Here is a 14,872-nt window from a genome sequence, read left to right on the forward strand (position 1 = left end):
CATGTGACTCCTGTCTCACTGTGCTTTCCTTCAGCCCCAGGTCCCCCCGTGCGGCTGGTGTTCCCCGAAGTAAGACTTACTGCAGTGAGGATTGTGTGGCAGCCCCCAGAGGAGCCCAATGGTGTGATTCTGGGTAAGAAACATTGTGGGGTGCGGACTGTGAGGAATGGCAGAGAGAAAGGGCAGGAGATTTGCTCTCTTCTGTTTCTATTAGACAATGGGCAGGTAGACATAAGTCACATCTGCAGCTGCCAGCATCTCCTGGACACTGAAAGAGCATCATAGGCCTCCTTTGTTCCTGAGCAGGGCACTGAGGCTTTCTCCTGGAATGAAATTTACGTTATATTAACCCAGAATTCCCTCCATCTGTTTGTGGTCCATGCAAGCCCATGGGTAATCAGCCTCCCCCGACTCCAGGCTGTGCCTATGTTGTTTAAGAAGTGGCAGGCTACTTTTTCATAGCAGATGCTAACCTGGCTCTTGGAAGCATTGTCTCTCACTATGAGGCCTGCATTGACCTATGGATGGGAGAGGCTGCTGGGAGACGCAGCTCTGATAAGATTGACAGAAAGAAAGCAGATGGTGTTTAAAGCACCATCAATAGCTTCATTTATAAATACTCTTAGTCAAATTAAAGGCTCCATGTTTGTTCTCATTGCCTGGTGGAACATAGGACTGAGTGAGGTCGAGGTGTTGTCAGGTGTCCCTCAGGCCTGTAGGAAGATAGCTTGAGTCATATGCACATGGCAACTGACACAATCCAGTGTCACTGACTGTTCTGCAAGCCAGCCAGAGGCTGGGATGAGTGAAATGTTGCTTAGGAGCTGAGCTTGGGGTGGTGGGGTGACTTCCGCAGCCCTGGGAGCAGGGAAGGAACCTCTGGTGGGTTTTGTATGAGAGTTGAGAGAGATCCAGAGCATGGGCAAGCACGCTGCATGTGCTGGAGAGTGTGTGTATCTTAGTTAGGGTTTCATTGCTGTGAAGAGACACCATGACCAAGACAACTCTTATAAAGGACAACATTTAATTGGGGCTGGCTTGCAGTGTCTGAGGTTCAGCCCCTTATTATCATGGCGGAAGGCAGCATGCAGGCAGACATGGTGCTGGAGAGGGAGCTGAGAGTTCTACATCTTGATCCTAAAGGCAGCCAGGGAGAAATGGAGACTGTCTTCTGCAGGCTGCCATGAGGGTCTCTCTCACTCACTGGGCAGAGCTTGAGCACAGGAGCTCTCGAAGGCCACCTATATAGTGACACTTCCTCCAACAAGGCCATACCTCCTAATATTGCTACTTCCCATGGGCCAAGTATTCAAACCATCACAATGTTATACATGGAAAAACAGGCATTTCAAGAGTAGGGTCCCAGAGTATGGTTGCAGACCTGAGTCACCAGTGACATGTACCTGGTCCCCTTTCACTGGGCACTCTGAGTTAGTAGGCAATTTTCAGTGAAATTCTTCATCTGCAATGATGGGCCAGTGACAAATGTCTCTGCTGTCAGCTGCCTTTGATCTTGCCTGTCTAAGACTTGGTTTGAAGAAAGTATTTCACTTTTATTAAAGACAGGTTCAGGGGCTGGAGAGAAGATTCCGAAATTAAGAGTACTGGCTGCTCTTTCAGAGGACCTGGGGTTGATTCCCAGCTTCTACATGACAGTTAACAACCATCTGGTTCCAAGGGGCACACATGAGGTATATGGTCATACATGAAGATAAGATATCCATATATGTGAAACAAAAATAAATCTCAAAAACAGTTAAGGAAATTAAGGACCAAAGAGATGTGTCGGTCAGTAGTGTTTGCTGTGCAAGCATCAGAACCCGGTTGGATCCCCTAAGACCCATCAAAAGGAAATTCAGGCACGGTAGCATATGCCTGTAATCCCAGCATCACGAGGATGAATCCCGTGGGCTCACTAACCAGGCTGCCTTGCCAGATTGTGAAGTCCCAGGCCAATGAGAGACCCTGCCTCGAAAGATGAAAGGCAGTTGTTCCAAAAACAAGGTGGTCAACACTGGAGGAACCACACCTAACGTTGTCTTCAGTACCCTATGCGTACACACACACACACACACACACACACACACACACACCTGAAAACCCACGCACTTTCGGCAGCCCGGCAGCCCAGAAGCAGAGGCACCAACGGCATGCTTGTGTGGAGCACTGCCTCTCTTTAGAGTGGGCCCGGGTGATGCTGTGTCCTTCACACCATGAGGGTGGGGGGTGCAGCAATCTTCACACCCTAAGCTTCCATTGCAGGATCTCTGCAGCCACCAGACACAAGTATGGCTGTGAGCAAGGATCTCCTGAACCTGGTGGCCTTGAGGTTGCAGCCGCTTGCAGCCACAGTTGTGGCAGCTTTAGAAGCTCCTGTTGAAATGACCTCTGGCTGGAAAAGGTAGCGAGCCACATCTGGAGTCAGCGCCATGGGCTCAGGCTGGGGCTAGGGAAATGGCTGCAGAGCAGGTGGCCAGCGCAAAGGCAAACCATGCTTCAGGAAGAGCCTGCCCTCAGCATGACAACAGACCACAGACTATTATGAAACAAACAGAGCTGGATACCTGATTCCCCGAGAGTTGTCCCCAGAAGGCCACACCAAAACAGACAACATTTTGAGAGGTGCAAAGTAATAGAATTCTGGTCTGTCACCTGGAGTCCCAGAGGCCTAAAGGCTGTTTTCTATGAAGAAGTAGGTTCCTTGAGCTCCACCTGCCCCAAGCCTCGGGCTTTTGTCTCCAGCCCTACTGATGCTATCCCCTCTGGCCCCAGACACTGTCAACTCCCTAGTCCTTTTTCTGCGTGTATTACTGCTCTTGGACCTCATGTTCCTATCCACATGACCTAGTACACAGATGAATGATATAGCTTTCCACTGCTAACCAGTGCCTCCCATGCAAATACAGGGCCGGATTCATACCTGGGGTCCTTCTGTAAGACTCATAAGGAAGCCTCCTCCTATCTGCTGCTGCTATAATTGAATGCCAGAGACTGTGCAGTTTGCAAAGAATAAAGGTTTACTCTCCCTAAGTTTGCAGGGCTTCTGCAACCAGTAAAATATTAGACCCTGAGATTTTAAAATGAGCCTAGCACCCCATGGGGACAATGAGGCTGGGTCTAGTGGGATTTGCAGCTTCCCATACCCCACAAGGAATGATGACATTTTCAGTGCAGTGTTAAAGGCAGGCATTTAAGGGAGGGGTATGCAGTTTCTGGGGATGGAGGGCTTAGGTGAAATGGCTGCACTGGGGAGTACTTTGCTGGTTGGTGGGGACTCTGCAGAGGTCACACTGTGTGGGGGGGGCCACATACAAGAGAGAATAACAGAACTTTTGTAGAACCTGCAAGGTAATTTAGTCTATAATCCTTAAAACTCATTTAAAAAAAAAAAAAACCCTAGGCTTGGTGGTGCACCAAGGAACAGGAGGATGGCAGGGCTCAGTGAGCTCCCAACCACTGAGAGACCCTGAAGAATGACACAGAGGCTGACTTCTGGCCTCCACACGCACACACAGGTACACACATGAACACACATAGACACATGTGCATGTACACACCCATATCTATACACACACATGCAAAATAAAATAAAAATACTAACCAAATAAGATGACATTTACAACAGACCCATCATCCAGCATCTGGGTAACACACTAATGTCTTAGCTCATAAGTGACTTCACCAAGCTACTCATGTTCCACCTCAGAAAGGACCCACCTATGGACCCCACCTCAGCCCCTCACTGGGGATGGACTCTGAGTAGGAGCTTTGGTGGGGATGGTCAACCTGCAGCACGTTCTTCTACAAAAATGCCACCCATCATCCAAGTGTCTGTAGCTGGCAGCCACCCTCCTCTCTGCACTCCGAGAGGACACCTCCATCCCCACCATCTCACTGTCCACATGGACTATCAGCTCACTTCTAAATCTTTGTCATTTACTCTTCAATGTGTCTTGAAGCATTGGTGCTGGTCACAGAAGCACCAGAAAGTGCGATTTAGTCAGCAGTACCATGCCAGGTCATATCCGTCAGACTTGGGACAGCGAAGTTCCATGACCATCTATACAAATGGAAGGGTATGAGGACACCTGTGTACCCTCTAGAGATCCACACATGGGAAAAATGGGTGGGCAGGGCCACCTCCATTCCAGCCGTTCTTGTCTCTAGACATTGTGCAAAGAGGAAACTTTATAGCAATGGTTCTCAATCTGGGGGTCTTGACCCCTTTGGAGGTCATATATCAGATATTCTATCAAATATTTATATTACAATTACCTTATGAAGTAGCAACAAAATAAGTTTATAGTTTGGGGTCACTACAAAATGAGGGTCTGTATTGAAGGGTCACAGTATTACAAAAGTTGAGAACCACTGCTCTATGGGTTTGGGGGTATAGCTCAGATGACCGAGTACTTTCATGTGTGAAGCCCTGGGTGAACTGGGTGGTGGCACATGGCTGTCATCCCAGTACTCATGATGTGGAGGCAGGAGGATCTGAAAGTAAGTTAATGGTTATCCTCAGCTATTTAGTGAGTTCAAGGTTAGCCTGGGCTGTGTGAGACCCTGTCTGGAAAAAAATAAAAAGGAAACACACATATTTGCAAGACTATTTGTTTAAATGATTTGCTTATGTAGCAAAGAGGGCAGCTCTAATCTGCAGTTTGCATGGCTTGAGTCTCAGGGTGCTGTTAGTATTCTCCCAGAGTCTCAGGCTCTACATTATAGTAAGGCAGAGAGCAAAGTGGGTGATGGCAAAGAGTCCAGAAGCCTCACCGCCTGGCCTCAGCTCTCAGCCTGCCATCTACTAACTGAATACATTTAAAAACAAAACAAAACAAAACCTCACCCAGGTTTCCGGGCTTCAATTTCTGCATTCACACCCCTCTTAACTCATGCAGTGAAATTCTCAGAAAAACATCTGCCACATTTGGTGCTTGTGGTGGTTGGAATATGCTTGGCCCATGGGGAAGTGGGGGTGTGGCCTTGTTGGAATGGGTGTGGCCTTGTTGGAATGGGTGTGGCCTTGTTGGAGGAAGTGTGTCATTGTGTAGGAGGGCTTTAAGTCTCCTAGTGCTCAAGCTCCACCAAGTGTGGAAGAGAGCCTTCTCCTGGCTGCTCTCAGATTAAGACGTAGTACTCTCAGCTCCTCCAGCACCATGTCTGCCTGTGTGCCAACATGCTTCCAGCCATGATATAATGAACTAAACTTCTAAACTGTAAGCCAGCCTCAGTTACGTGCAACACCCTATGGCCTTCATAGTGTTTTCTTTTGACTCCCTTATCCAAAATTTTCACTAAAAGAGTAAGATGTTGGGCCATAAAGAGATGGTTGGTCTCCCTGGTAGAGCGCTGGGTTTGAGATAGCCGGAGACCCAACAGGACATTGCCTGTCAGGAACGGCATATATCTCCCCATGCTCCCGGATTCCAGACTACTCCATGTGGTCCACATCTCTCATTAACACAGAGTTGCCCCTCCTTTTATGAAAGAAAAGAGAGTGAGATGTCTGGCTGTGGAAGGGTATCCTGGTTCTTGGGTTGTGGGTTCAGCCACACCCCCAGAACCCAGGCTCCTGACACGAGGTCTGATCTCCATTCAACCTGCACCCTTCAGTCATATAGGACACAGGTGGAGGGCGTGATTAACAGGCCTCAGGCCCTAGAGAGATTTACAGACTAATGAGGTACCTGAAGGCCAGAGGGTGGGGCCAAATAAGCATTCCTCCCCAGCCCCGCCCCCCTCTTTCTCTCCATATTTAACTCAGGACTGCCTTGGGTTTGGGGGGGAGGGAGCATCCAGATCCATGTACATCCGCCATGACATTAAAGCCTGTAAAAACCCTTGGACTTCCTCGTGTGTTGGGGCCGCGCCGTGAGGAGCCGTGGAGAGGCCTTTAGTGAGCAGCTGGGCCTAACTTCCAGCTGGAGGAACCCAGAGCTTTCCCAGCCAACTACACACAGACTGGCGTGAGGAACTCTCTGCGAGTTTCTCCGGTCACTTTTACCTACAGCCTTGGTCCTGATGTTGCTTTGCATCAATGAAACCCTGACAAGGACAGTGCTCAGTAAACAGATTCCCTATCACATTTGCTAGTTTGTCACTTCTGGCTGGAGGGGTCAGGCCAGCCCATAAACTTACTTTGTATATACTGATGGTACATTACATTCCCCTGTTCTCCACCACTATGCTTTTGTGGGTGGGGTGGGGTGGGTGTGCATGCATGTGTGTGTGTGTGTCTGTCTGTCTATCTGTCTGTCCATGGGTATTCAGGTACGGGTACCTGTGAACACACAGAGACCAGAGGAGGGGCCTGGGTGTCCTGGTGTACCACTCTCTGCTTTACTCCCAGTGATTCTGGAGCTAGGCCGATGGCTAGCAAGTTCTAGTGACCCTCCTTTCTCTGTGCCCCATAGTGCTGGGGTTACAGTCATGCACATACAGCTATGCTGACCTTTTCTGTGGGTACTGGAGACTTAAACCTGTGTCCTCCTGCTGGCACAGCAAGCGCTCTTTCCCACTGGGCTGTTTACCCAACTGGGACCTTGGAGTTTGACGAGAAGTCTGGGTGGGAACATCACTGAAAATCACAAACACATAGGGAAGAAGTAGGTGGTATTTACTTCCAGCACCCTGCATTAATCAGTAGTATAGTACCATAATACAGAATCTATAGTACTATAGAGCTGGTGTGACTATACGTTACAAGCTGAATTTACTAAAGACAGGCTGGGGAATCCAACAATGGCCATCTGCTTGCTGGAGAGCTGAGTACCAGGGAGCTGGTCAGCCCCAGAATGTGGATACTTCAGAAGTCCCAGTCTGGTGCCTGAGGCCTGGAGGATTCCTGGAGGGCCACTGATCCTCAGTTCACGTTGGAAGTCTAAACAAATTGGGTTCCAATGTCATTGAAGGGTGGCAGCAACAGAAGAGTGGATACACTTAGCAGCAAGGAGCAAAGGTGGGCAGGCAAAGCACTGCTTTCCCCTACAATCTCTTTGTATGTAGGCTGCTGGAAAATACTGCCCACTCTGGAGGAGCCCTCTTCTCCTCCCCTGAGTTAACTCTTCCTTGAAATGCCCTCCCACCTCCATTCATAGGCACGCCTCTTAGTTGATTCCAGAGACAAGATTAACCATCACACACAGATGCTAAGTCAGCTAGCAATTCTGTCAAGCAGGAATAGTGGCCTTTGAGAATTTCGGGTTATAATGGCATCTGGTGATAGCAGCTGCTGTCTGGGGGAGCCAGTAACCTGGGTGTCATTACAGTCAGCACATCAGACCACAGATGCTGTAGGGAAGGACAAACAGTTTCTAAAGATCCAGGCTGTTGCTGGGGCAGAAAGGAAGCCCTCTGCTTGCCTGGATACCTGGAATGGATGTTCCCGGGACCTCAGGCTGCCAGTGTGGCCGTCTCAGTGTGTGGACTCATCCGCAGCGCACGCCTTCCGGGTTTATATGGAAACATGCTCTCGCATTTCCCAAAGAGATTAACACCATGAAACAGCGCTGGAGCCTAGAGGGAGAAAACACTTGCTTATTTGTGTGATAAGTATTTTACTATGGAGAGCTCAGAACGGTTAGAAGTCTCCTCTGGGGTTTGTGGAACTACCTGAGTCTAGCCACCTGCCCCTAACTTGGCAGACCGCTCCACGAACCCTTGCATACAGTTAAGGTAGGCTTCACGCACACACTCTTCAGAACTGAGCCATCGGCAGAGCCAGACCTTGGATTCTGCTCCTGTCTCCACCCATCAGAAGGCCCCCAGCCAGCCAGGACCCAATACTAACCTTGACTGGTTTATGTCGTTGTTGGTTTTGTTGTTTTGTTTTTTGTTTTGTTGGGAACCCTGCTGCAGCATTTCCGCGTTCCCGGTCCTCAAATAGGTAAGCTTTAAACCTACAGGCACACACTGCAGGCTAAGTGTGGGGTTTCCTGGGGCCCTTAGACTGCTTCTGGGTTATCTGGTGGGCGGGGCTTTATAGCCTCCAAAGAGTCACCAAAGCTTAACAGCACTGTGTCTCCCTGATGGCCTTGGTTCCCGGACCTGAGCATTCTCAGGGAGACTGACACCTTTGCTTGTCGCCATCCGTAAGGCCCACAGAAGGTTTGCCTTGAGTGACAAGACAAAGCCCCAGACAGCTGTTCCAGCTCGAGTCAGACTTCAAGGAGCAGGAACCCTTCTGAGGCCCGTTGCCCACGGCTGTGTCGTCTTACCCTGTCCTCTGTCTGTCGTTCCTCCGGCCGATTTTCTGGGTATAGGAAGCAGGTTGGAAAGCCCGCACAGGCCTCTCGTTGCACATTTTAATCTTCCCTTCGGATCGATGTCCCTCGTGCTTGGCTCTGCTCTCTTCCATGCCCTTATTATCATAATTCACCCATAACCTTAAAAACTGGGCTTTTCTTGAGCCACATTCTCCTCCTCCTCTCTCGAGTAAGTGTATTCATTCTTTACAAACACACACCGCAGCCTCCTGACCCTGGCTCGCTGAAATCCCACCCGCTAATGCTTCTGATCCAGCCGCGACCATAATTACATAAGAAGCCTTATCCTCGGAAACGTTCTCAGCTCTGAACACCATCCATCATTATTCTCTGAAAATGCAAGAACTATTCCACAGCTGCCTCTCCCATTGAGGATGCACAGGAAAGAGACCACCGCGATTCAGGGAATGAGTCTCTTTGGCGTGTCAGGGTGAGGAGCGGGTGTTAATTTTTATGTTCAGCACACCAGGGTGCAGGGCCTGCTAATGATGCCACATTTATTGGAGGGAAAATAATAGGAAGGTACAAACAGAAGCCTGAGGCTGAGGAGTTTTCTCTCGGTAATAGCTCAGTGTGGGAAGTGGATTGGAGATAGAAAATAATAACCCAGATTTCCTGCAGTTAGGGACAAATGACATTGTGGTTTCCATACATTATCTACTGAGTCTATACAGTGATTGTCCCAGATAAATATTCTTCTTGTTCTGTTTCAGAGACAGAGGGGTCAGGGGTTAAGGGTAGCCCTGCAGCAAAATAAATAAATAAATAAATAAATAAATAAATAAATCCTCTTCTCTGAGAGGGAGGAGTCCTACTGTGCTAGACAACCACAAGGATTGTTCCAGGACCAAGTCCTTGGATAAATGGCATACTGAGTGCAGATAACCTGTGTTCCCTATCTACATACTGAAAATCCTCTCTAGATGACTGCCTGTCCCTGATCTGGTGTAGACATTTTTATATGTGGCAGTCATGCAGTATCCCTACTTGCTCACCACTAACATGGGGCTTTTCTTGAGTTTTTAAAGGACTGAAATATCTCTCTCTCTCTCTCTCTCTCTCTCTCTCTCTCTCTCTCTCTCTCTCTCTCTGTGTGTGTGTGTGTGTGTGTGTGTGTGTGTGTGTGTGTGTGTGTGTGCAGGTGCCATCAGAACACACCAGGGGACATCTTGCCCTTTTACTGCTCAAAAACGTTGCCAGTCTCACCTTCATACACAGGCTGAAATATACCATGGAAAACCCAATGTCTAAATGGATATAGGCCTAGAATAGAAAGGCCTCTGTATGTGGTACCAAATGCTATACATTCAATTTCTGTGTGTGCATCTGTGTACACCTGTGTGTGGAGGTAAGCTATCACTGTCAAGTGTCATCCCTGGGACTCTATCCACCTTGTCTTTCTAGCCTGAGGCTTGTTGATTTGACCAGTTGTTGCCATGTCCCCAGAACTGGGATAACAGGCATGCTGCCACCTACCACACCCTTGGCTTTCTATGTGGGTTCTAGGATTGAACTCAGGTCCTCAGGCTTGATCAGCAAGCACCTTACTTATTGAGCCTTCTTCCTACCATGAATGTTTTCAGCATTCCCAGTGAGAGGAGAGACATCAAGAGTTACATGGGGTAGGGAACATGGCCAAGATAAACAAAGAACTGGACTGGGTTGGAACCCCGATCACTGGCTACCTGCTCTCTGATCAGGGACTCCCAAAGAGATATACAAGGATCTCACACATGACAACCAAAAACCACTGAGCCACACTCCCAACCTTTCATGGGAGATTCTAGGCAGGTGCTCTACCACCCCCTCACTGGGGAATTCTAGGCAGGGGCTCTACCACTGAGACACACTCCAGCCCCTCACTGGGGGATTTTAGGCAGGGGCTCTACCACTGAGCCACACCCCTGCCCCTCACTGGGGGATTCTAGGCAGGTGGTGTACCATTGAGATTTCTGTGCTTTCCATTAAGATATGCAGTCTTGCTACCTTGCCCTAGCTAGCCTTGAACTCATTCTGTAGGCCAGGCTGGCTTAAGCTTTCAGTTATCCTGCCTCAGCCTCCTGAGTAGCTATAACTTCAGACTGGTTCAGTGACCTAGATTATGTCTTTTTTTCTAACTAAAGACAGGAAGCTTAAATCTAGAAATTTACCCCTCTAAAAAAATACTGATAGTAAATACTGATTCCATGACTAGAGATATTGTTTTCTGTCAGAAGATCTTAGAATCTTGTGGTGTGAGAGATGGCTCAGTGGTTAAAAATGCTTGCGGCTCTTGAAGAGGACCTGAGTCCAATTCCAGGAACCCATGTTGGGTGGCTCCCAACTGTAACCTCAGCTCCAGGAAATCTGATGCTCTATTTCAAACTCCAAGAGCGCCTGCACACACATGGCATATACCTGCACACATACACATAAATTACATTTTTTTAAAAAAAAGACATCTTAATTAAAAACAAAAAGGCATTAAAATTGTGTCATTTCCCCTGGTCAGTGAAGAAACAGAAAGTATAAAATCCCTGCCTCCATGGAGAATCACACTTTAAAGTTACCTGTTCCATACTGGACTGTTGTAGAAAATATTTAATCTCCATCTGGAGCCCCTACCCACCTTTGATCATTCAGTTCCCCAATAAAGACACACAACTTATATTATTTACAATAGCCTTAATCAGCACTGGAGCTTGGCAGAGATATCTACACTCTATGCTATTACTGTCTACTTTCCTATCTAGAACCCGAGTTATTACTTACCATGATTTATCTGGACTGCTCTTAACCCCAGTTGGCCAGTCCTCGAGGTCAGGCTTTCTTGACTCCTAACCCATGGTGTCTTTCTTCTCTTCCCACATTCTTCTCCCTCTCCTGGTGGTGGTCCTCTCTGACCCTAAGGCTGGGAACACCAAGCTCCACCTATCTCAATTCTGTCCAGCTATAGGCTGTAAGCATCTTTATTCGCCGATCAGAAATAACTTGATGGCAAGGTCACATAGAGTCACTTGGGTCTATTGTAGACGCTCTCATCTCTGGGACAAACAGGCTTGGGGGCCGCACTTAGCATTACAATACATAGCAACAGACCAAGCCACAACACTGGACTCCAAGGAGGCATGCAAGCACCAGGTGTAGCTAACTCAGTCGGCCTGAGATGGTGGGACATAGCCTGTTTTATGGCCAAGATAAGGAAGGGTAAGTGTTGGTCTTATTGACTCAAGGTCTGGGCCCACGCCTTCTGTAGAACTGAGGCAGCATGGGTGGCTGATAGAAGGATGGGTCCTCAGGGAAGACAAAAACAAAACAAAAACTTACGACAGAATGACTGCAGGTACAACCAACAGCTCAGAACTCTCTGGTGAGAGGGCAGCCATGGCAACAGCACCGGGCAGCTGTAGAGAGTGGATATCAGGTGCTGTGACTGTTTTCTGGTCACATGTGTTGATGCAAAACAACAACAGACTCTGCTCTCATCTCAAAAGGAGATCGTGTATTCTGGAGCAAAATATCAACTATAAGCATGGTTCAGGAACATGGATTTAGGTTATCCCCGATTACGCATTCCAATGTGGTCATGGTTTATGGGGTTCTCCTAGTAACAGAGCAAAGAAAATCATAAGTCAGGATAGTTTTCAAACTGTGTTAGTGGGAATCTCAGGTAGGCGGGTCCCAGCAGAGAGGGGCAGTCACTGTCACAGGTGTCAGATACTCTCTGATGACACACTTAGCTTTGGGTGTTTGTTGCAAGTCAAGGGGTTATTTGTACATTTCAGAGGGTTTACCTAATCATCCCAAGCTACTAGGCACTGCCACAGTATAATGATAAAATAAATGCTACTCAGGGGCTGAGATAGCCCAAGATAATTTGTCTGTAGACCTATGACTTCCACCTATTGACAAACGTTGATGGTCTAATCAGTTATCAACAGAGGGGACTGCGGGCAGGGTACAGGGCCTAAGCAGGTACATCCACCACAAAATCATGAACTTACTTAAAACATTACAAAAAAGTTTTATTGTTATTGATTTTTTTTTTCAAGCTCTCAAAAATATTGCTCATTGCACACATCCCACCCCATTCCATCCTCTTTCCTCCTCTCCACCCTCATGGGTCACCTTTATCCCCTAGATAGCGTTCCTTCTACAAATGTATGTATGTATGCACATATAGATGTGTATATGATTTCATGTAATCTATATAAAACCTAAGAACCACAAACAATCTCTCATTTGTGAGTTCTCAATATGATGTGTGCCTTTCATGACTGTCTTTAATTAAGTCCATTTTTTGAAAACAATATATCCTCCTTTAACTCCACACATGTCCATTGTGTGGAGCCAGAACTGTGGCTCAGTGGCTATTAGCTCTTGCAGAGGACCTGGGTGTGATTCCCAGCACCACACTGAGAACCTTCTAACGGCCTGTAACTCCAGTTCAAGGGGATCTGGTGCCCTCTTGTGGCCTCTGTGGATGTTACACACATTTGGTCCACAGACAGTGGAGGAGGAACATACACATAAATTAATTTGTCCTTGATGTTGCTGCAGAGGCAGTATGTCTTCCTTACTCATTCTGTGCTGCCAGATACCTGAGTTGGCTCCACAGCCGTGACTGTGTGAACAGAACCACTGTGAGGCAGATATGCAAGTGTCTTTATCAACATGGAAGCTTTAGGGGAAATGCCCAGGAGAGCTTTAGCTGCACAGTGATTTTCTGTAACTTAATTGCACAGTTCTCAAGCATGAACTCTGTATATGACAGCTTCTATCACTGTGTTGAAAGGTTGAACATTCCTAGAAGCAAGCAAAAGCCGAGAGGGGCTGTCTTCTTTCTGGAAGTGTAGGTGGTTCTTTTTGGGGGGGAAAAAAAAGTAGGACAGACCTGGGGCAGGGCATCCATTGTCAGCCACCCTGGGGCGGGGCTTCTATCATCAGCCACCCTGGACAAACTGCAATCTTTTTAGCCCCCTTGCCCCTGCATGTCTGACCTGCTAGGGCCGCTGCTGTTAGCACTTACTGAAGCAAGACTGTAGGAACCATGTCCCCTGAACATGGCTGCCCAGCAACTGTGACATTCTCTCACTATATGGTGCTGGGTGTGCAAGAGTCTCTGAAGACCTGAGGCTGCGTCCCCTGGGGCGCCCAAGCTCCACTTTCCCATGACTGAGTGAGATGGGAGAAGAGGTAGCCTAGGAGGACCGGCCAGGCATCTCTAGGCTACCCGCCTTGGTCAGTAAAGGGGGAAGCAGCTTGGATCAACTGCTAGAAACCTCAGAACATTTGAACTCCGTGGCAGGAAGAAAAGCTGGTCCCATCACAGACAAGAAGTGGCCATTATAGCCATTCAGGAGCCTGGGGTTAGCACCTCATACACACATACATCACTCTGGACACAGCTGAGGATTGTGTCACCTGGTCAATATGGCAATGATAGCCACCCTATCGATGACCCTCAGTGACTGGGTCTGAAGGTGAGGGCATGCTCAGCCTGACCTCTGTGTGGGTGTGTCCTTCTCCTCTCCGAAGGAGGACTGGAGGAGATGCACCATACAGTTGGAGAAATGGCTTGGCAGCTTAGAAACCCCTAGAGCCAAAGGCTAAACCAGGAGGACCAGGAGTAGCAGAAGTACTACCTGAGGGCATGCAGGGGACTGACCAAGCTGTGCATAAGAGGAGCCATGTCTCCACAGGAGGTAAGCAGCTGCCCCATCCTGGTCCCTGCAGAGGGCCCCTACTCACAGGCTGCCCCGACAGGGCAGAGCTGTTGAGGCCCTGCTCAGCCTGTGCTTTCTCTTTTCCCCTGATGAGTCCCCACTGTTTAACGTGAACACTTGGGTTGTCATTAATTTTTTTTTTTTTTTTACATATCACAGCACCCCATCCATTCTGGTTTTAATCAGAAGCCCAGACCACACGTGGTCCTGGAGCCCAGAAGGCAGTCTGCCCTGCAGCTCATGGTTGGGTCTGGGAAGTTGTCAAGGCTTCTTCCAAAGCCAGCAGGCAGGCATCGGGGTTGCTTGGTTGGAGGGATTTGATCATTAATAATGTCTGATCAACCGTGACCCCTTCATAATCAGAGAACTCAGAGAAACACGCAGAGCCAGCCAAACCCTGCCACTTTGGAGTTTCAGAAATTAGAGGGGGTATTCAACTATTTAATGTAGAGCCTCCAAGCTCAGGAGGCCTGGATGGGGAGGCTGGGTGGCTGAAATTGCGGAAGAGGGGGTCATGGGGAAGGCCACGGCAGGAGGAAACTAGAAAGGGGGGGTGAATAATGCAAGTGTAACCATGCAGTAATTCTGCCTGCTACAAGCAGTGTGACATAGCCTGCTCAGGGCAGGTCTGGCCTCTCCTGCTGGGTTGAAGGGAAGGGAGGCACCATAGAAGGAGAGGCCGAAGGGAATGGAAGAGCCAGAGGCTCATGACAACCTCCTGTGGGGAACAGTGCAGGGTCCTGGGTCTGGTGGTATTCTCTGAAAGTGCGGCATCCGGAGGAAAGATGAAGCTGTGTTCACATCTTGTTCCCATGAAGGATGAACTGTGAGACTTTCACAGAGGACTGAGCTCAGACAGCAGGCGCTCATCGCCAGGGCTGTGACCTCCCTATCAATGTGCGC

At 48.5% G+C, this 14,872-nt stretch overlaps 1 protein-coding gene across 1 annotated transcript in view; it reads left to right on the forward strand.

Annotated features, from left to right (window-relative positions):
- The window catches only part of Sdk1 (sidekick cell adhesion molecule 1), a 964,506-nt gene that overhangs the window by 849,857 nt on the left and 99,777 nt on the right, over positions 1-14,872 (forward strand). The window contains exon 28 of the mRNA XM_076923544.1: positions 35-133. Coding sequence (XP_076779659.1) covers positions 35-133 — 99 coding nt within the window. The remainder of the gene's footprint in view (positions 1-34; positions 134-14,872) is intronic.

This window comes from Arvicanthis niloticus, chromosome 24 (genome assembly GCF_011762505.2).
Source record: "Arvicanthis niloticus isolate mArvNil1 chromosome 24, mArvNil1.pat.X, whole genome shotgun sequence".
NCBI classification, from domain to species: Eukaryota; Metazoa; Chordata; class Mammalia; order Rodentia; family Muridae; genus Arvicanthis; species Arvicanthis niloticus.